This window comes from Hyperolius riggenbachi, chromosome 1 (genome assembly GCF_040937935.1).
Source record: "Hyperolius riggenbachi isolate aHypRig1 chromosome 1, aHypRig1.pri, whole genome shotgun sequence".
NCBI classification, from domain to species: domain Eukaryota; kingdom Metazoa; phylum Chordata; class Amphibia; order Anura; family Hyperoliidae; genus Hyperolius; species Hyperolius riggenbachi.
In genome coordinates, this window is record NC_090646.1 from 22507793 (window position 1) to 22531687 (window position 23895).

Here is a 23895-nt window from a genome sequence, read left to right on the forward strand (position 1 = left end):
GCATGCGCAGCAAAAGACCCAGACTGGATCCAACTGAGCCAGTTACCGGAGAACGATGAGGGACACAGATGCGTTTATGGGGCGGGAGGAAGCCCCGAATAAGTATCAAATCTTTCGTTTACAAGATCTCTGCTACACTTTAAGCAATAGGATCCGTTTACATCAGTCCGTTCACAATGGATCCAGTCGGTGTGTTCGGGCAAGCAGAACATATTGATGGGTCCCGCATGATTTTTCCAGACGCAACCACCCCAGCTTAGCCTGCCGCTCCCTCTGCCCTGCCCCCATTACCATTATTTACCTATATGTGATGTGAACCCCACATCTGTGATCTCTCTACATATAGTGCTGAGCAGCACTCTCTGTAATCCACTGACTTCTGTCTGCGCTTAGTCAGACCTAACATGCAGACAGCCGATCACAGATGTGCTTAGTCAGACCCAACATGCAGACAGCCGATCACAGTCGTGCTTAGTCAGACCCAACATGCAGACAGCCGATCACAGATGTGCTTAGTCAGACCCAACATGCAGACAGCCGATCACAGATGTGCTTAGTCAGACCCAACATGCAGACAGCCGATCACAGTTGTGTTTAGTCAGACCCAACATGCAGACAGCCGATCACAGTTGTGCTTAGTCAGACCCAACATGCAATGCAGACAGCCGATCACAGTCGTGCTTAGTCAGACCCAACATGCAGGCAACCGATCACAGATGTGCTTAGTCAGACCCAACATGCAGGCAGCCGATCACAGATGTGCTTAGTCAGACCCAACATGCAGACAGCCGATCACAGATGTGCTTAGTCAGACCCAACATGCAGACAGCCGATCACAGATGTGCTTAGTCAGACCCAACATGCAGACAGCCGATCACAGTCGTGCTTAGTCAGACCCAACATGCAGACAGCCGATCACAGTTGTGCTTAGTCAGACCCAACATGCAGACAGCCGATCACAGATGTGCTTAGTCAGACCCAACATGCAGACAGCCGATCACAGTTGTACTTAGTCAGACCTAACATGCAGACAGACGATCACAGTTGTGCTTAGTCAGACCCAACATGCAGACAGCCGATCACAGTCGTGCTTAGTCAGACCTAACATGCAGACAGTCGATCACAGTTGTGCTTAGTCAGACCCAACATGCAGACAGCCGATCAGTTGTGCTTAGTCAGACCCAACATGCAGATAGCCGATCACAGTTGTGCTTAGTCAGACCCAACATGCAGACAGCCGATCACAGTTGTGCTTAGTCAGACCCAACATGCAGACAGCCGATCACAGTTGTGCTTAGTCAGACCTAACATGCAGACAGCCGATCACAGTTGTGCTTAGTCAGACCCAACATGCAGACAGCCGATCACAGTTGTGCTTAGTCAGACCCAACATGCAGGCAGCCGATCACAGATGTGCTTAGTCAGACCCAACATGCAGACAGCCGATCACAGTTGTGCTTAGTCAGACCCAACATGCAGACAGCCGATCACAGTTGTGCTTAGTCAGACCCAACATGCAGACAGCCGATCACAGATGTGCTTAGTCAGACCCAACATGCAGGCAGCCGATCACAGATGTGCTTAGTCAGACCCAACATGCAGACAGCCGATCACAGTTGTGCTTAGTCAGACCCAACATGCAGACAGCCGATCACAGTTGTGCTTAGTCAGACCCAACATGCAGACAGCCGATCACAGATGTGCTTAGTCAGACCTAACATGCAGACAGCCGATCACAGATGTGCTTAGTCAGACCTAACATGCAGGCAACCGATCACAGATGTGCTTAGTCAGACCTAACGTGCAGACAGCCGATCACAGTTGTGCTTAGTCAGACCCAACATGCAGACAGCCGATCACAGATGTGCTTAGTCAGACCTAACATGCAGACAGCCGATCACAGATGTGCTTAGTCAGACCCAACATGCAGACAGCCGATCACAGATGTGCTTAGTCAGACCTAACATGCAGACAGCCGATCACAGATGTAAGACACAAATTACAGACATGAAATACTTACACAAGTACCCAGTGTGTGTGTGTGTGGGGGGGGGGGGGGATAGGGGGACATATAAAGCAGGGTAAGCTGAAAGTCACAGCACAGCATATGGTATGATGCTCCAGGGGCTTTCCACATCCTCCTCCTGCCCACCGTCACTTCCCAGCACCCTTTTCTGCTTTGTGGGAATGCTCCTGTCTGTGGACAAGCTCATCTGTACTGCGTGTGTTTGAGTACAGTCTGCACATGCCCAGTAAAACAGGCAGCCAGCTAAAATAGCTGAGAGATCAAATTACACTGGTGATTAGTCACAGATGAGGGGGAATTAAACAGGCTAAACTCTATAAATACATACAGAGCGTATTTCTCTCGTACTGTGCAGGAGTTCTGGTCCACTGTAACGGGATGGATTTCACCATCACCAGCAAAGGTCCAGCATGGCTCCTTTAAAATCCTCTTTATTAGAGGACTATAAAATTCCCATGCTAATGCAGGCATCGGTAATGCTGTAACGTGGCTGCAGCCAGTGGTCTCTCCATGCCACACAGCCGAATGCCTCCATACACACAGCACATATATTGAGATAGGGTTATCACACACACTCTATATACTGCATGTAGATATTTTGTCTAGTTCGGGGTGTGATTTGAAATAGCCTAGTACAGTGTATGGGTGGCGCTTATGTGTTATGCCACTTTCTCCACCTATCACAGTTCCCCATCAGGTCTTCTTATTCTCATAAGCTGTGATGATTGGTCAGACTGTTGATGTGTGTGTACGTCTATACAGGCAGTCTCTGGTTAACAAACGAGATAGGGACTGTAGGTTCTTAACCTGAATCTGTTCTTAAGTCGGAACATTGTGCCATCTCTGTCCCCTGTACCTCTCCTCTGTGCCTCCAGTGTCCCCCTCTGTCCCCTGTACCTGCTTATGCAAGTTTGAAAGCCATTTTTTCTTTGAAATAGTTTTTTTAAATGGATTTTCTCAAGAACCACAAGTTCAATTTGAATTTTTTTTTACTTGTTCCAAAGGAAACACAGAATCCATGTCGTTCATATCAGCGGGTCGTTTGTTAGTCGGGGACTACCTGTATATGTATATATAGATCTCTGCATGTGTGGAGGCATTAGGCTGTGTGACCTGACCAATGAAATTCTTGCTATTCCATGCTGATCCTCTCCATTTGGCTAATGGGATGGGTGGCTTTGCTGACCAATGGTGAACCCCAGGATCTCAGCTGACCAATGGGGAGGCCGGGATCTCAGCTGACCAATGGGGAAGCCCGGGATCTCAGCCGACCAATGGGGAAGCCCGGGATCTCAGCCGACCAATGGGGAAGCCCGGGATCTCAGCCGACCAATGGGCAAGCTCGGGATCTCAGCCGACCAATGGGCAAGCTCGGGATCTCAGCCGACCAATGTGGAAGCCCGGGATCTCAGCTGACCAATGGGGAAGCCCGGGATCTCAGCTGACCAATGGGGAAGCCCGGGATCTCAGCTGACCAATGGGGAAGACCAGGATCTCAGCTGACCAATGGGGAAGCCCAGGATCTCAGCTGACCAATGGAGAAGCCCAGGATCTCAGCTGACCAATGGGCAAGCCCAAGATCTCAGCTGACCAATGGGTAAACCCGGGATCTCAGCTGACCAATGGGGAAGCCCCGGATCTCAGCTGACCAATGGGCAAGCCCGGGATCTCAGCTGACCAATGGGCAAGCCCAGGATCTCAGCTGACCAATGGGCAAGCCCAGGATCTCAGCTGACCAATGGGCAAGCCCAGGATCTCAGCTGACCAATGGGCAAGCCCAGGATCTCAGCTGACCAATGGGCAAGCCCAAGATCTCAGCTGACCAATGGGTAAACCCGGGATCTCAGCTGACCAATGGGGAAGCCCCGGATCTCAGCTGACCAATGGGCAAGCCCAGGATCTCAGCTGACCAATGGGCAAGCCCAGGATCTCAGCTGACCAATGGGCAAGCCCAGGATCTCAGCTGACCAATGGGCAAGCCCAGGATCTCAGCTGACCAATGGGCAAGCCCAGGATCTCAGCCAACCAATGGGCAAGCCCAGGATCTCAGCCGACCAATGGGCAAGCCCAGGATCTCAGCTGACCAATGGGCAAGCCCAGGATCTCAGCTGACCAATGGGCAAGCCCAGGATCTCAGCTGACCAATGGGCAAGCCCAGGATCTCAGCTGACAATTGGGAAACCCAGGATCTCAGCTGACCAATGGGGAAGCCCGGGATCTCAGCTGACCAATGGGCAAGCCCGGGATCTTAGCTGGATCAATGGGGAAGCCCAGGATCTTAGCTGACCAATGGGTAAACCCGGGATCTCAGCTGACCAATGGGGAAGCCCGGGATCTCAGCTGACCAATGGGGAAGCCCAGGATCTTAGCTGGACCAATGGGGAAGCCCAGGATCTCAGCTGACCAATGGGAAAGCCCAAGATCTCAGCTGGATCACGTCCCTCTCAGGTCTAGTTACATACTAGCTGGGTTGTGATCTAAAATCGCATGCGATTTTTCATGAATATAAAAAAAGAAACTGCATCGGACCACTGTGTACAGTTCCCCGCGATTTGCTTTATTTTCATGAAAGCTTTGCATGCAATTCTAAAATCGCAGCACAACACAGCCAGTGTGTACAGGCCCTACACACAGATGATTGAGGAACGGAGAGATCGGTTTCACTCTCTGGTGATTCCACCAGCTGTAGAGCCAAAACAATACAGTCTAGCCAGAGACTCTCCTGTCTTCATGGAGAAGGATGGCGTTCCTACCGAAGCGGGGCAAACTCAGTCTCTGTCTGCTGGAATACGGTATCGTCAAAGAGCTTGTGTGCCTGGGAGGAGTCGGAGGCTAGGAGAGGGAGGCACGGGGATAGGCGGCTGTCCTGGAGACCTGGGATGGAGACAAGAGGACATGTTATAAGAAGATGGAGTAATGCTTGGATCACATGTTTAACCATTTGAGCCCGTGGGTTGTTTTAACCTTCTGGACGTGAGGAATGTTTACATTTCAGCACTCCTCCCTTTCATTCCCCAATACCTTAATCATTACTTATCACAACAAAATAATGTATACATTGTTTTCCACCACCAATTAAGCTTTCTTTGGGTGGTACTTTTTACTAATAATTATTTTATTCGAAATGCATTTTAATGGGAATAATAAGAACAAAAATGTAAAAATAAAAAAAAATCATTATTTCTCAGGTTTAAAGCGCTATAGTTTTAAAATAAAATGTGGTACTGTGGATAAAAGTGGCTTGCTATACACCAGCGGATCTTGATGGGAGCCTGGCTTCAAGGGCAAAAGAAATAATCAGCATATTAAGCAGTGATGTATTGTGGGAGACCAGTCGCTCACTTAGAGTTGAATTATTGCAAATACCTACTGTATTAAGAAGGCAAATTACACTGAAAGTACAATCTGTGATTCAACAAATAATGCTTTCTCTCTGCCCCGCCCCCTCTTGAAATCTGACCAATGTGATAATGCTGGGCCTAGTAGCAGCTCCACCCACAGGGCCTGGGGAAAATATGGGCGGCGTTTTACATTCAAAACCAAAATGTCTTTTGCAGCAATATAGATCAGATCCTGGGGCAAGAGCACCGATTGAAAGCACAGTACCATGTGTTACCGCTGATTAACGGATAGAGTAGGTTTAGCCTTTCCCTAGGGTTCCCCTTAATGGTGAATTGTGCTACCCTCACCACATTGCTGTTATACTGGGAACAGGGTGGGGGCAGCCTGGCATCACATAACAGGTGGCCTGTGACAACTATCAGTGATGTCACTCACCTATGGAAGCAACGAGGGGGGCGGTACACCCGCTGTACTACACATCCGTTATTCCTGCCTCCCCTGCAGCAAACCTGAAGAGGAAAAACCCCTTATAATATAATGAATTGTATGTGTAGTACGGATAATTAATAGAACATCAGTAGCAACGAAAAGAGCCTCATTTTTATTTTTAGTTATATGGCTTTATTTATAACACTGCTTCATTCTGTCATATTTGCAGTTTAGAAACCACACTCTGGTCTTTTAAGCTATAAAACAAAGCAGAAAATGACTCTTTGATCTTTCCTCCAGTAAAACCTTATCTGAAGCCGTCTCTTGCTGTTTCTTGGCTGTTTACGTGCTTCAGAAAACAGGATTGTATTGACACAGAGGGTTGAATAGCTCAGAGAAGCTCTTTTGCAAAGATAGCGGTTTCTTAACTCTTCCTGTACCGGAAAACAATACGAGACTCATTTCTTTGCTACTAATGTTCACATACAATTCAATATCTCATCAGCTTATTTTCACATCCGAGTCCCTGCTGCTTATATAGACTGGAGTTTGGGGTCTTGATTGGTTTGACAGGGCAGCAAATGCCTCATGACACATCTCCCTGTGCTGGAAGGGGGTATGAAGCAACATTTACCATGAACGGGCAAATATAACAGTACTGTACTGGTGCAGGCGCAGTTTCCTGACCGGAGGCAAAGCTACATAAGAAAAGCACAGAGGTTCATCCTGGATCCACACACCTCTGGGCATTGTGCGTTGCTCTCCTCGGTCCCCCCGTTCCCCACAATCACTGCCTGAAAAATGAGGCTTTTGACTAAAGTCAAATTTTCAGACAGGAAGAGGCGGGCTTGTGGCAACGTTCCCTTCCATATCCTCCTCTTAACAGGAGTGAATGGGGTGGGGAAGCGGAAAACGAGGGAACATTCCAGGAAGCCCGCCTCTTCCTGTCTGAATATTTGAACTTAACTAAAAGTCTGATTTTTCAAGCAGGGATTATGGGGACTGGGGGAACGAGGGGAGGAACGGACAATGCACAGAGGTGTGTGGATCCAGCTTGTACAAACCCCTGGGCTTACCTTAGGTAGCTTTGCTTAGGGTCAGGTGTCCTTTAAGGTCCAATACACAAGCAAAGAGCTTTCCACCTTTATAAATATGACCTTAAAAATCTCTAGCAGAAGAATATGTCCGTACCGAGGTGCATGGAGTGTGTGGGGACACCAGGAAACCCCGCCCCCAGATCCACCTCTGATTGGATGGTGCCTTCCTCTATGCTGGTGAGGTTGGTCTTCTCTGCCAGGGATCCCGCCTCCATCAGGGTGGAGACAAAGCCGCTGGCATCCACCTCCGCCGGGAGCTGGTACCATGACTGCGCCGCCTGGAATACACAGAGGATTACGTGACTACATGCTGATATCAATAAAGACAGGTTCACTTTCACTGAGAGAAACTAACACACAGCAAGCTTCACTGCACAATCACACCCGTCTCTCCTGCACAAGTCTGTTTATTTCAGTAATGCAAAACAAAAAACTCTGCAGCAGCACGGGGGTAGATAAAGCTCTTTATTGAAGACTTAAAGATGAGCTGATTACCCAGCGTTGCCCGGGTATGTATTGTTTGCCTGGCTGTTTGCTCCGCCCACTTTTCCTAACCCTAACACACAATTACTCAATGACCAAGTGTGTGAGCTTTGCGGTCTTTGGCATCAATAATTCGCATTGATATGAAACAAATCTGATTGGCTGTTTGTGTCTCCACCTCCTTTTCTGAATTTGAATCCGTCACCCAATGATCAACTGTACCAGGTTTGAGGCTTGTGCCATTAACAGTGCAAGAATGGTAGCAATTACATATTCCCCTTAAAAATAAATAGGTGAATTTTGATTGGCCTTTGTAGGCTCCACCCACCTTTCTGAATATTAATCCCAGTCATCCAGCGACCAACTGTGCAAAGTTTGGGAACGCTACCATTAACAGTGTAAGAATGGCTGCAGTTTACATTTTCCCAGTGAAATTTGTATTTGTCTCCGCCCACTTTTTGGTTATGGGAATAAAAAGTATCCTATACTTTATTCCAGGTAATGTACTATGTGTGTGCCAAATTTCATTCACATCCGTTCAGCCATTTTTGCGTGATCGAGTAACAAACATCCAAACATCCGAACGTTCCCATTTATTATATTAGTAGGATATTAGTGTGATAAAACAGGGAGGTAGCTACTAACAGCAGCAGACGCGGTTTCGGACACTAGGATCTGTTTCAAGCGGCGTTAGGCTCTCTCCTAAGAGGAGGCCACTTCCATGCAGTACGAGAGCTTACCTGCAAAACCTGTTCATAGTATTCAAAAGCTGTTAGCCGTCATACTACATGGAGGTGGTAAAATTGGTCAATGATTGGCCAAACACACCTGGGGCTTGATTCACAAAGCGGTGCTAACTGTTAGCACGCCTGTGAAAACCCCCTTAGCACGTCTAAACAAGCTTTACGCGCATAAAACTTTACGCGCGCAAAACTTTATGCGCATAAAACTTTACGCGCGTACTGCACAGAGCGCAGGGCGCACCGCGCGAAGTGCCCATTAAAGCCTATAGGACTTAGCGCGCGTAAAACTTTGCGCGCGTAAAACTTTATGCGCGCAAACTTAGCGCGCGATCTGATTGAGAAATCCGGTGATAACCTACTTAGCACCCTGGTTAGCGCATCTAAAGACTTTAGACGTGCTAAGTAGGTTAGCACCGCTTTGTGAATCGAGCCCCTGGATGTGTGTATGCACCCTTACACTCTGCATCAAGTGTTGGAGGTGCCCAAAAAAAGGGTTATTCCAATACTTTGATTTACATTGAAGGACCGATATCGCGAAAAATGTAGGCAGTTAAAATCTGACAGAACTGACAGGTTTTGGGCCAGTCCATCTCCTCATGGGGGATTATCAGGGTGTTCTTTGTTTTCAACAGCATTTCCTGAACAGCAGTTTAAGTGCCATAATAGTAAGATACCAGCCAGCCTCCCTAGTCACTTGCATACTATTCTGTCAGACTTTGCAACTGCTGTTCAGGAAATGCTGCTGAAAACAAAGAAAACCCTGAGAATCCCCCATGAGGAGATGAACTAGCCCAAAACCTGTCGGTTCTGTCAGATTTTAACGGACTACTTTTTTTTAGTGATAGTGGTCTTTTAATGTAAATAAAAGTATTGGAATACCCCTTGTTTTGGGCACCTCTAAACACTTGATAAAGATTGTAAGGGTGCATACACACATCCAGTTTTGTTTGGCCAATCATTGACCAATTTTACCTCCTCTTACCTATTTTAATGACCTCTTACCACTAAGAGGTCATTTGTGCTTAATGTAAACAAAAGTTTTGGAATACCCCCCCCCCCTCCGAGTTATCCTTTTGTTCACAAATCACAGGACTTTCATACCTCTGAAATATTGATTTACCTTTTGGGCACCTCCAACACTTGATCTGGTTTGTCCTTTGCACCTTATATTAGTGGGGTTCTCACCACGCAAGTCCTTTTGCAGGGTGAACATATGTTTTTGGAGCCGCAACCAAAATCTCTTTTGAAAGGCAGAGTGTGGACGGCACTTCCTGTGGTTGCCTCAGAAGACAACCCACCCTTGTGAGTATATCTTCACTTGTGTATTATACTATCTCCACCAAGCAAAATTACACCAGATCGGGCTGCCGGTGTCTGTGTGCCCTTTTTTGTCTCTATTACTATTTTACACCCTTACAATGTTACATTAGATAGGGGATTAGCCTGAAACCGTTTTTGTATCCTGGACTTGAAGTTCAGAATACTGCAGAGGAGGACCAGGCACCATTGGCTGCTCAAGTATTTACTGGTCGTCCGCCAGCTGACAATAGGACACAGAGGTACATATTGGACGGTTATAATTAGGTATCATTAATGATGGCTGGGGGTAGAGAAAGGTTATTTTTATTGGTTAGTGAAAGAAGGTCTGGGCTACACATCATTTAGGGTTAGCATCAGAAAGTAAAGCAACAGGAAGTAAAGTACTTAGGCCAAAGTGAGAAACACCAACACTGCAGTCAGGAGTAACCAGACCTAAGCTACAGACAGGAAGTGGAACTATCTGGGAGGGAGAAATACCAACACTACGGTCAGGAGTGACCAGACCTAAGCTACAGACAGGAAGTAGAACTATCTGGGAGGGAGAAACACCAACACTACGGTCAGGAGTGACTAGACCTAAGCTACAGACAGGAAGTGGAACTATCTGGGAGGGAGAAATACCAACACTGCAGTCAGGAGTGACCAGACCTAAGCTACAGACAGGAAGTGGAACTATCTGGGAGGGAGAAACACCAACACTGCAGTCTGGAGTGACCAATCCTAAGCTACAGACAGGAAGTAGAACTATCTGGGAGGGAGAAACACCAACACTGCAGTCAGGAGTAACCAGACCTAAGCTACAGACAGGAAGTGGAACTATCTGGGAGGGAGAAATACCAACACTGCAGTCAGGAGTGACCAGACCTAAGCTACAGACAGGAAGTGGAACTATCTGGGAGGGAGAAATACCAACACTGCAGTCAGGAGTGACCAGACCTAAGCTACAGACAGGAAGTGGAACTATCTGGGAGGGAGAAACACCAACACTGCAGTCTGGAGTGACCAGTCCTAAGCTACAGACAGGAAGTAGAACTATCTGTGAGGGAGAAACACCAACACTGCAGTCAGCAGTGACCAGTGCTAAGCTACCGACAGGAAGTAGAACTATCTGGGATGGAGAAATACCAACACTGCAGTCAGCAGTGATCAGCCGTAAGCTACCGACAGGAAGTATAACTATCTGGGAGGGAGAAAAACCAACACTGCAGTCAGGAGTGTCCAGTCCAAAGCTACAGACTGGAAGCAGAACTATTTGGGAGGGAGAAACACCAACACTGCAGTCAGGAGTGTCCAGTCCAAAGCTACAGACAGGAAGTAGAACTATCTGGGAGGGAGAAACACCAACACTGCAGTCAGGAGTGTCCAGTCCAAAGCTACAGACAGGAAGTAGAACTATTTGGGAGGGAGAAACACCAACACTACAGAGAGAAGCGTGTTTTATCGCTTCTGGACCGAGTTAACTGAAATGTACACACCATTTAATGCCCGGTATTCCTGCCAGGGCGTAGCTCTCCATCACTCTCACCGTTCCCATCGCCCAGCTGTCTAAAACATGGCTGAGCTCCGTGTGCCAGTCAGAGGCAGATGTCTCTGGTCCGGTAACCATTTAAAAGAAAAAGCCAGATAGTCACTTAAGGGGAAGGAGGGCTATAGAGGCCGTAGAGCCTTCCCACTCCTCTCTGCCTCCCCTCATTCCACCACCGGGCCCCTGTTCAAATCTCCCACCGGCTGCATCTTCAGGTATCTAAATACTTCCAAAGATGAACAGCTCTGTACTGCGCTCGAGTGAGTTGGTGCTCACATATGCACAGTATGGAGCTGCTCGGCTATGGAAGTGCTCAGAGATCCGAGTACTTCCGAGGAGACCTGAAGGCCTCTTCCACATTAAAGACTAAGAATGGAATGGGGGCCTGGAAATGGACAGAGGGGATTTAGAGAGGAACGGGAAGGGTCTAAGGGATCCTGAGCCTTCCCTCTTCTTCGGTGAAAAGGTAACTGTTTTTTTAAAGGTTTACAGTTGTCCTTTAAGGGGCCAGAGACTGTGGGTACGGAGAGAGTTAAGCCAAAGGGAGAAATGCCAAAACTACAGACAGGAAGTAAGCCTAAGCTGGAGGGAGAAACGCCAAAACTACAGACAGGAAGTAGACCTAAGCTGGAGGGAGAAACACAAACTACAAATAGGAAGTAGACCTAAGCTGGGGGAAGAAACCAGGGCTTTGGAGTCGGTACAAAAATCTTCCGACTCCAACTCCTCAGGTTATGAAACCATCGACTCCGACTCCGGGTACCCAAAATGGCTCCGACTCCTTAGTCTAATACTTGCCAGGGCTGTGGATTTTGTACAAAAATCATCCGATTCCTCAATTTATGAAATCACCGACTCCAACTCCAGGTACCCAAAACTGCTCCGACTCCTCGACTCTGCCAAAACTACAGACGACAGGAAGTAGGCCTAAGCTGGAGGGAGATAAACCAAAGCCTCAGACAAGAATTAAAGTTCTTAGGCCAAAACTAGACATAGAAACAACACTACAGACAACAGTGCTGTGGAACAAAGACCTGGTATGAAACCTACTTGTGTCCCTCACCTAAATCACACCCTCATCAGCAGCAGTAGAAAGAGGTGAAATAATTGTATATATATATATATTTTTTTACAGCCAGGTTCTGAAAGCCATGACAGGAAACCTCTACAGTGGTGCAGGCAATGCTAAGAGCACCCCCTTCCCCCCACCTCATGATTCAAGCCTAGCCTATGCTACTTGTCAGAGTTGGACTCTGACGGACTGAAGTAACGTAACGAGGAACACTTCACATCTGCATAACCAATCCCACACACCTACCTGCGTAACAGGTAAACAAAGACCACCCCCCCTCCGCAAACACGTCAATTCTGAACAGACGAAAAACTTGATTATGGTGTAAAGAGGACAGGAAGGAGCGCGTGTATATTTACCCTCCGGAAACAGCGTATTGATTATAAACCATTCAACGGCATCGCCGCTGAGTTATATAAAACAAAAATATCAAAAAGTAGAGACAAAAGCCTCGGAAAAAAGTCATTTATGACTCTTTCTCTAAACTTCCTCGCCAATTAAAATCCTTTCTATACTTTTATTATGCGGTTATTTACCTCCACACAAGTGCTCTGCCTCTTCCGAGTTGGAGTCGGGATTGGCGCTCCGCGAGGCTATTTTTAGCCGTTCGTTAGCGTAAGGAGCGAAAGAAGGGGGCGCCGCTTTGTTCTGCCCCATTATGTAACCACGATTTCTCTGGAAGGAAAACAAAGCTCCGCTGGCAGCGATCTTTTAATTAAATGTTGATAATGAGTCATTAGGAAAAATAGAGGAGGCAGGGAACGCAGCGTGCCGCTAATGTCACAGAGTAAAGCATTAACAGCTTGTTTTCTTCATGCGAGTTTACCAGGCGGCCTTCATCACCGCAGACGGGGAGATGTCATACCGGATGTTGGCCGGACAAAGAGGAGGCAAGCCAGGCATCTCCATGACCCCTTATCAGCGCTGTGGGGTTGGTACAAAAACCACCGGACTCCTATGAAACCACTGACACCAGGTACCCAAAAATGCTCCCACCTCAAAAATGCTCCCACTCTACAACTTCCGACTCCACCCTCACAGCCCTTGCAGGGCTCTGGAGTCAGTACAAAAATCACCCAACTCTTCAGTTTATGAAACCGACTCCAGGTACCCAAAACTGTTCCGACTCCTCAACTCCCACGCCAACTCCCTCGCAAGGCTATGGAGGCGGTACAAAAATTATCCAACTCTAACTCAGACGCCTCAGTTTATGAAACCACCAACCCCAGGTACCCAAAACTGCTCCGACTCCATAGCCTAGCAGAGCTATGGAGTTCGTACAAAAAAAATCATCCGACTCCAACTTCGCAGTTTATGAAACCACTGACTACGACTCCAGGTACCCAAAATTGCTCCGACTCCTCAACTTCACAGACCTGCCTCTTATTCATATCACAAAACACATACATTTATCAATTACAATACATTTTTAAATAACTTCCACCCTTTTCTTTACAACTTGCTTGGAAAAAAAATCATAACAATTGGCCACAATGGCATTCCTAGATAGGTGCAGTGACTTAAGTCACAGAATTTATTATCTACCTATAATTAGCCGGTATCAAATAAATAAAAGTCTCTGGTCAGGATCCCAGACACTGGCCACTTCCTGTCCCACAGACCATCGTAGCTATGCACTACAATCTTCTCAGAGAGATTCAGTCTGTGCCCTGCCCCCTTGCAGGCTAAATAGAAGGGTGGTGCAATCGAAGCCCCACCCACAATGCCTCCAATTGACTCTCTATACTTGATGCTTGTAGTGTTCCAGAGTGGATCTTTTGCTGCAGATGCCTCATTTTATACAATGAGATAACATCTGAACTTTGTGATTAGTAATCTGTCAGGCCGCATTTATAAATCTAGACAGGGCTTTAATATGAACTATTTCAGCCAATGGTAGTCTGACTGTTGTTCAGTGCTGTGTATCCATGGGGATTATATTGGCCTTAAAGCACGCCTGAACTAATTCCTATACCTGGGGGTTCTTCAAAGCCTCCATTAAAGTAGACCTGATCTCTTGCACAGGGCAGAAGGAAAACAGAGAATGCACCCTGTATGTATTTAGAGAGTTTAGCTTGTTTAATTCCCCCTCAACTGTGACTAGTCACCACTGTAATTTGATCTCTCAGCTGTGCCAGGTGACTGCCATTGCAGAGAGCTCATTTGTAAACACAGGATGTTAACAATATGTCTGCTTCCATGAAAGCAGGAAGTAGACACACTGCAGATCTATTACAGGAGGTCTATCAGCTGTAACAAAGAAATGTTTTTTTTCTGTAAAGGTTATTATGCTGGTGCTCATCTTTTCGAGCAGAGAGGAAGTTCTGAGTTCAGGTGCGCTGTAACGGTGCAGAGATATTCATGCACAGCCTGGTAGCTAAGACAATAACACGTTGCCGGGACACGGCATGAACAGATGGCAAAGCCCTGAGAGGAAGGCACAGCCAGCAATCTATAAATCCCTGCTGGTTAATTACCAGGCCAGAGAGATAAACAGCTACATCACAAGGCAAACACTCCGCTGCACTACAACACCCAGCAGTACTGAGCAATGGCTGCAGCCCAGTACAGTGCTTGTGGCTTATACACCTGTCTCCTGACTTATGACTAATACTGTAGTGAAACCCCTCCCACAGTGTGATGTCATGACCATGGCCCTGACAGTTTGAGCCTCATTGCATTGTGGGAAATAACAGCTTTTTCCAAGTGCCAAGCAAGCAGTATCTCCCTCTGTGCATAAAACGCTCAGTAACGAACATTCCGTACAGATCACCTGGCAGGACTAAAGATGTCACCACCAGTGATAAATGTCTGAATGTAAATCGGGGAGAGGAAAGATTTTGCAATGGGCCAAACACTGACTAAATAATCTGTAAATTAATATTGTAAACAATAAGCAATTTTATTCATTACTAGCTATTTAGCCCACCCATTAAATAACAGGCGCTAGGGCTGTGACACGACCCCAGGGCACACGGGCGCGTTCCATGCCGCATGCACGCCCGGCCGCGCTCCCTGCCGCGTGCACCAACGGCCACCCGCCGCCTCCTGTCCCATGGCTACACATGCGCTGTAGCCAGAACACACGGACACAAGGACAGGAGGATGACGCAGGGACAGAGGGGTTTTATTATATACAATGTTGTTTTCACTACAGTTCCTCTTTAATGTCTTCATGAGGTTCTGTATCACATAGAAGGTGTTTTTCCCACTCCCAATTCATCTTATTTGTGTACAGCAACCAAGACCTTAGCAACGGGCAGCTGCTGCCAAGTGGGACTGAGTGGTACAAACAGCAGAAAGAACATTCTTCCTTACCATGCAGGACAGATCAGGCATGTGCAGTGTATTCAGCAGTGCAATCCTCCTGCACAGTGCAGTGCTGTATACATCTGTCTCCTGACTTCTACACAGACACCGGCACAATCAGCTACCCCTTTACACACTCACATGCAAATGCTGGTACAGTGCTTGTGCTGTATACATCTGTCTCCTGACTTCTATACAGAGACCGGCACAATCAGCTACCCCTTTACACACTCACATGCAAATGCTGGTACAGTGCTTGTGCTGTATACATCTGTCTCCTGACTTCTACACAGACACCGGCACAATCAGTTACCCCTTTACACACTCACATGCAAATGCTGGTACAGTGCTTGTGCTGCAAAATTGATCAGAAATCTGCTCGTGCCTGTTGGGAAATTATCGATGCGACCAGTCGATCTGCCGGGAAATTGCATGGTGTTTACCAGGCATACAAAACAGTCGAGTGACCAATGGATCTATTTTCAATTGTTTATAGTCACAAGAAGAGAGAACACTCCCTGGCAAAGGAACAGCACTCACTGCTGGGTACAGAAGTGTCCCACCCACAGATTAACTCTTGTGGCCAGCACTGCAGCTACAGCAGATTCCTAGTATTAGGAGGCTCTGCTGTAGCTGCAGTGGTGACCACAAGCACTAAATCTCTAGCCAGCAGCAGGATTGGAGGAGGGGGGTGCTGTGTCAGGTGATCTGTGTGTACAGAGAGAGACTGCTTTGTGTCCTTTCCTAGCTCCTCCCTAAAAGGATAGGGGGAGGAGCCTGGACTCCTTTCTGTGCTGTAAAATTGCCTTTCGTTCCCTTTACAATATGTCACTGCTTGCCTTGTATAGTATAATGTAGAATGCTTATGAAAGTCAAGTACGGTAATCGGCATAACGTGTGCAATGTCTTGCTGTAGATAAGAAGAGCGTAATGTAATAAAGGTAATGCAGCATACACACATTATTCTAGTTTAAGGCACACAATGATAATATCGGGCGTAATGTATTTGTAAACCGTGTGCAACAGGTTCAAACACTCCTAACTGAGGCATGGGTTAAATCACTATTTGTGTGTTACATGCCTAATCTCCAATATGCCCTCATCTGTGACTAATTATAACTGTAATTTGATCTCTCAGCTGAGTCAGCTGGATGCCACAGCATAGCAGCTAATTTGTTAACAAAGGATGTTAAAGGACAACTGAAGAGAGAAGGATATGGATGCTGCCATGTTTATTTCCTTTTAAGCAATACCAGTTGCCTGGCAGCCCTGCTGATCCCCTGCCTCTAATACTCATAGCCATAGCCCCTGGACAAGCCTGCAGCAGATCAGGTGTTTCTGACATGATTGTCAGAGCTGACAAGATTAGGTACATGCTTGTTTCTGGTGTGATTCAGACACTGCTGCAGCCAAATAGACCAGCAGGGCTGCCAGGCAACTGGTATTGTTTAAGAGGAAATAAATATGGCAGCCTCCATATACCTCGTTTCAGTTGCCCTTTAAAGAGAACCCGAGGTGGGATTTTATTATGCTAGTGGGGCACAGAGGCTGGTTGTGCACACTAACACCAGCCTCTGTTGCCCCATGGTGTGCCTCCAGCCTCCAGGACCCCCTGTGCGCCGCTATACCCTCCGCAGTGCTGGCGACACACAGCGTGTCGCCAGCTCAATGTTTACCTATGCACTGTCTGTCAGCACCGCTCCTCCGCCTCCTCCGTATCGGCACTACCCACCCGCGTCACTTTCCTCCAATCAGTGGGAGGGAAGGGACACAGGCGGGTAGCGCCGATAAGGAGGAGGCGGGGGAGGGGCGCTGACAGACAGCGCTTAGGTAAACATTGTGCTGGCGACACGCTGTGTGTCGCCAGCACTGCGGGGGGTAAAACGGCGCGCAGGGGGTCCTGGAGGCACACCATGGGGCAACAGAGGCTGGTGTTAGTGTGCACAACCAGCCTCTGTGCCCCACTAGCATAATAAAATCCCACCTCGGGTTCTCTTTAAAGAGACTCTAAAGTCTCCAAAAAATATCAGCTTTTTATTGCAAAAACCTGTTCAACATTATTGCCCTAACTAAAATGCTGCATCCCCGCGGCTGAAATCTAACTAAGCCCCCCTGAACTCCCCGGGACACACTGCGGGCAGCGCTTCCGTGAGAGGCAGAGCTTTCAGCTGCAGCTCTGCCTCTCAGCGCGTCTGTCAGCCCGGATCGCCACCTCTGCCCGCCCCTCTCAGTCGTCCTTCACTGAGAGGGGCGGAGGGAGAGGCGGAGATACGCACTGATAAACACGTGTGAGGCAGAGCTGCAGCCGAAAGCTCTGCCTCCCGGGGCAGCAAAATCCACGAACACGAAAGGCGTGGATTTTGCGAGGGGAGTTTGGGGGGATTCAGTTAGATTTCAGCCGCTGGGATGCGGAGTTTTAGTTAGGGCAATTGAACAGGTTTTTGCAATAAAAAGCTGAATTTTCGGAGACTTCAGTGTTTCTTTAACCCTATGTCTGCTTTCATGAAAGCAGGAAGAAGACACACTGCAGATTTTTTGCAGGATTTATATCAGCTGTAACAAAGAAATGTTTTTCTTTAAAGGTAATTATGCTGTTTCTTTTTAGAGCAGAGAGGAAGTTCTAAGTTCTGAGTTCAGGTCCGCTTTAACTGCAGTTTAGTGAATATGCCCCTACGTCCCCTGTAGGCGATTGGCTACCGGAAGGCACGGCCTGCTGACCTGTGTGTGGGCTCTGAGCAACCACTCTGATACTTATTCCCTGAGGTCGGGGGTTCCACGAGGGAACACTTTCTTCAGTTCCTTTCTCTGTTAGGCTGGGTCCACACTAGACACAGTTGCAGGATGGACACTGCAGTCCGGATCCGGGGAAGATTAGGGGAAGTACCACCGTACTGCAAACTGATGAAAGTGCATCAGTTTTGCATCAGTTTTGTATCAGTTTCCCTTCAGGTTTTTCCCTGACAGAAAACGTCTCCATCATTAGGAAGGAGTGGGAGGATTTTTTGGGCCAATCATAAAGCTCAGGCTATGTGTTTTCACATCCGTTTTTTGCCTGTGGAGCTGGAGATGCGTTTTCTCATTGCTTTCACTACCCCTGCGTGTATCCGTGGTCCTGATCCGTTGCGTGAAAATGCAGCAGGTCCGGACCTTCCGTTCAGGTTTTCAAAACGGGTCCCCGGAAACGCAGACGGATCCGTTTTTTACTTGGGTGAGGCTGGCTGCTATTTATAACATTAGTATCCGGGACTCCGTTTGTCATCAGGTTTGAAAAACGCAGCCACGGATACGTTTCCGGACCTAGTGTGGACTGGCTCTTATGGCCACACAGCATACAATTTTTTACATATCTGCTCAATTCAAGAATAGCAATCAATTTTTCTGACTGATTGTAACAATTCAAAAATGTGACCAATGAACCACACACCCGTGTTCAATTTTACCCCAATCTATATATATATAAAATCGGATGTATGTATGTGTGTGTGTGTGTGTGTGTGTGTATGTGTGTGTGTATGTGCCGCGATCACTCGAAAACGGCTTGACCGATTTGAACGAAACTTGGTATGCAGATCCCTTACTACCTGGGATGATATGTTCTGGGGGTCTCGCGGCCCCCCTGCACATGTGGGCGGAGCTACAAACAGTCAATCAGATTCCACCCATTCAAGTCAATGGAAAAAATGTAAAAGGCTGCCATTCTGCCAGTAGTCAAGCCAGAGTCCCCACACTTGGCACAGTTGGTCACTTGGTGACCGAGGTTACAAATCCAGGAAAAGTGGGTGGAGCATAAAACAGCCAATCAAATTTCAGCCGTTCATTTTAAATGGGAAAATGTAAACTGCAGCCATTCTTAGACTGTTAATCACAGGGGTTTCAAACTTGCCACACTTGGTCACTGGGTGAATACGATTAAGATTCAAGAAAATGGGTGGAGCCTACAACATCCAATCAAAATTCACCTATTGATTTTCAAGGGGGAATATTGAAACTACTGCTATTCTTACACTTTTAATGGCAGAGGCTTCAAACTTGCTACAGTCGGTTATTGGGTGACTGGGGTCCAAATTCACATTGAGTGACTGTGTGTCCAGGTTACAAAAAGTGGGCGGAGCCAAAAACCACTTTTACTGGGAAAATATAAACTGCAGCCATTCTTACACCGTTAATGGCAGAGTTCTCAAACTTTGCACAGTTGGTCATTGGGTGACTGAGATTAAGATTTTGGAAGGTGGGTGGAGCCTACAACAGCCAATAAAAAAATCACCTTTTGATTTTCAAAGGGAATATTTAAAGAGAATCTGTATTGTTAAAATCGCTCAAAAGTAAACATACCAGTGCGTTAGGGGACATCTCCTATTACCCTCTGTCACAATTTCGCCGCTCCTCGCCGCATTAAAAGTGGTTAAAAACAGTTTTAAAAAGTTTGTTTGTAAACAAACAAAATGGCCACCAAAACAGGAAGTAGGTTGATGTACAGTATGTCCACACATAGAAAATACATCCATACACAAGCAGGCTGTATACAGCTTTCCTTTTGAATCTCAAGAGATCATTTGTATGTTTCTTTCCCCCATGCACTGAAGTTTCAGGCTGCTCTTTTCTTCTTGCAAACAGCTTTGCCCTTGTTTGTAATTCCTCAGTATGTGAAAGCCCAGCCAGCTCAGAGGACGATTTATCCAGCTGATTAGAGCAGCTTCTCTCTTCTCTCTTATCTAAATAACACACAGGCAGTGTGCATAGAGGGGCCAGAAAGGGTGAGTTCATAGCAGAACCACAACACTGAAGAACTTGGCAGCCTTCCAGACACAGGCCGACAAGTCTGACAGGGGAAAGATACATTGATTTATTACAGAGACTGTGATAGTAGAAAGTGCTGCAGTAAGCCAGAACACATTAGAATAGCTTTTGGAACTTGTAGGATGATAAAAAACAGGATGCAATTTTTGTTACGGAGTCTCTTTAAGCTGCTACCATTCTCTTATACTGTTAAAAGCAGATGCCTCAAACCTGGTACAGTTGGTCACTGGGTGACTAGGGTCCAAATTCAGGAAGGGGGCGGAGCCACAACAGCCAGATTTGTTTATTTTTCAATGGGAATATACAAAGTATTGATACCAAGGACCCCAAAGCTGATAAACTTGATAACTAAGTGACTGCATGTCAAAGGTGGAAAAAGTGGGCGGTGCCAACAACTTCATTTTTTACATGGCAGGGTTTCCAAACTTTATACAATTGGCCACTGGGTGACTGGGATTATTATTCAGAAATGTGGGTGGAGCCTACAACAGCCAATCAAAATTTACCTCTTGATTTTCAAGGGGAATATTTACATTGCTACCATTCTTACACTGTTAATGGCAGAGGCCTCAAACCTGATACAGTCAGTCATTGGGTGACTGGGGTCCAAATTCACTAAAGGGGTGGAGCCACAAACAGCCAATCAGATTTGTTAGATTGATTTCAGCCATTCTGTTATTGGCAGGGTTCTCAAACATGACACAGTTGGCCACTGGATGACTGGGACTAATATTCAGGAAAGTGGGTGGAGCCTACAGCAGCCAATCAAAATTCACCTTTTGATTTTCAAGGGGAATATTTACATTGCTGCCATTCTTACACTCTTAATGGCAGAGGCCTAACATCTGCTACAGTCAGTCACTGGGAGACTGGGGTTTAAATTCTGAAGGGAGCGGGCCAAAAACAGCCAATCAGATTTGTTTAATTTCAAAGGTAAAATGCAACTTATTGATGCCAACGACCCTAAACCTCATAAACTTGGTCATTAAGTGACTGTATGTCAAAATTAGAAATAGTGGGCGGAGCCAAAAACAACTAACTTTTTACATGGGAAAACTGCAGCTTTTCTTACACTGTTAATGACAGGGTTCTCAAACTTCACACAGTTGGTCACTGGGTGACTAGGATTAATATTCGGAAAAGTGGGTGGAGCCTACAAGAGCCAATCAAAATTCACCTATTGATTTTCAAGGGGAATATTGAAACTGCAGCCATTCTTACACTGTTAACGGCAGAGGCTCAAACCTGCTACAGTCGGTCGTTAAGTGTCTGGGGTTCAAATTCAGTAAAGGGGCGGAGCCAAAAAGAACCAGATTTCTTTGCTGGATAAACTGCTTCCATTAGCACAATTTTGATGCCAGGAACCCAAAAGCTCACAAACTTGGTCATTGAGTAGTGACTGTGTGTCCAGGTTACAAAAACTGGGTGGAGTTAAAAACAGATTTTTCTGGGAAATTGTAAACTGCAGCCCTTTTTCACTTTTAATGACAGGGTTCTCAAACTTAGCATAGCTGGTTACTGGGTGACTGGGATTAATATGCAGAAAAGTTGGTGGAGCCTAAAAATGCCAATCAAAAATCACATGTAGCTTTTCAAGGAGAATATTAAAATTGCTGCCATTCTTGCCCTGTTAATGGCACAAGCCTCAAACCTGGTACAGTTGGTCATTGGGTCACTGAGGTTCAAATTCAGAAAAGGGGACAGAGCCACAAACAGTGAATCAGATTTGTTTCATTTCATGGGAAAATACAAATTATTGATGCCAAGGACCCCAAAGCTCACAAACTTGGTCATTGAGTAGTGACTTTGTGTCCAGGTTACAAAAAGTGGGCGGAGCCAAAAACAAATTTCACTGGGAAAGTGTAAACTGCAGCCCTTCTTACACTGTTTATGGCAGGGTTCCCAAACTTTGCCCAGATGGTCACTGAGTGACTAAGATTAATATTCAGGGAAGTGGGTGGAGCCTATAATAGCCAATCACAATTCACCTGTTGATTTTCAAGTTGAATATTTAAATTGCTGCTTTTTTTACACTGTTAATAGCAAATGCCTCAAACCTGCTACAGTTGGTCATTGGGTGACTGGGGTTCAAATGCTGGAGAGGGGGTGAAGCCACAAACAGCCAATCTGATTTGTTTAATTTCTATGGGAATATACAAATTATTGTTGCCAAGGACCCCACAGCTCACAAACTTGGTCATTGAATGTTTGTGCGTTAGGGTTAGAAAGTGGGCGGAGGCAACACCAGCAATTCCTACAGTGTTAATGGCAAGGTTTTTAAACTTTGCACAGTTGGTCACTGGGTGACTGGGATTAATATTCAGAAAAGTGGGTGGAGCGTACAAAAGTGAATCAAACTTCACCTATTGCTTTTCAAGGGGAATATTTAATTGCTACCATTCTTACACTGTTAATGGCACAGGCCTCAAACCTGGTACAGTTGGTTATTGGGTGACTGGGGTTCAAATTTGGAAAAGGGGGTGGAGCCACAAACAACCAATCAGATTTTTTCATTTCAATGCAAATTATTGATACCAAAGACAGCAAAGCTCACAAACTTGGTCATTGAGTAATTGTGTGTTAGGGTTAGAAAAAGTAGATGGAGCCGACACCAGCCAGATACATACCCGGGCAACGCCGGGCAATCAGCTAGTCATGAATAAAATAATTGAAAGCTCAGAAAAAAATGATTGGAACTGTACATCAATTAATTGACAAGCCATCACATACCATACAATTCTTGCTAAAAAAGTCAGACAATAGATGGTGAAAAAAGCTGGTATTTTTTATTAGAAACTCCACATGCCAAAGTGCAATAAAACCACAGGTTCAACTAATGATAAAGTTGGTCTGAAATTTCAAACATGTCCAATCTCCAAAAATCGAGAAAAACAGGAAATTCGATCGGATTTATCAATCGAAAACAAAGAAAAGCTCTTGATTTTTTTCGGGACAACTGATCGAAAATGATTGAATTGGTGAAAAGTTGGATCTTTTAAATTGTATGGTGTGTGTGGCCACCTTCAGTCTATACTGACCTCTGCATACACTGTGCAGCCAACAACATACGCCATATACACACACTGACAACAGGAAGTAGAAAACACTACATACACCCAGGGATGGTGCTAGGCCTGAACGATAAATCGAGTTTAAATTGAAATCGTGGTCACCAAGCTCACAATTTCGGAATCGTCAAAGTGGCAATTTCTGTGATGACGTTATTTCCACATGGGGAGGTCTGAGGAAGCTTCAAACTTCTCCCAAATCCCAGCGCGTGCGGCCCGCAGCATCGACCGTGTTGGACATACCTTCTGAAAGGAGTCGAACGCTTTCCATCCTCTCTCGCCATCTGCCGGTGTAATGTCTGATTGCGCTGCCCGGAAGCTCCTCCCACACTGAGTAGCACGCATGCTCAGTGTAAAGTTAATAATGCTGCTGGTGGTAAAATACTAAATATCTCCGCTCCCACACCTCTTACACTCCCCAAATTTTCAGGGTAGAGAGGGGACCCCCCGAACTACCTCTATGCCAAATTGCAGCCCCCGAGACATGCTGGTTCAGGAGATAGATTAGAGAAATCTATCTCGGGAACCAGCGGGGCTCGGGGGCTGCAATTAGGTATAGAGGGAGTTCGGGGGGTCCCCTCTCTACCCTGAAAATTTGGGGAGTGTCAGAGGTGCGGGAGCGGAGATATTTAGTATTGTAGCAGCAGCAGCATCATTCAATAGGTAATGTGGCCGCATAGTCTC

The 23895-nt window shown here is 46.4% G+C and overlaps 1 protein-coding gene across 2 annotated transcripts in view; it reads right to left on the bottom strand.

Moving 5' to 3' along the window:
* Positions 1-23895, bottom strand: part of ALMS1 (ALMS1 centrosome and basal body associated protein) — an 82688-nt gene that overhangs the window by 55802 nt on the left and 2991 nt on the right. For both annotated transcript variants that reach the window (XM_068274149.1, XM_068274140.1), the window contains exons 2-3: positions 6989-7172; positions 4780-4900 (exon numbers count right to left, since the gene is read on the bottom strand). In XM_068274149.1, coding sequence (XP_068130250.1) covers positions 4780-4900; positions 6989-7172 — 305 coding nt within the window. The remainder of the gene's footprint in view (positions 1-4779; positions 4901-6988; positions 7173-23895) is intronic.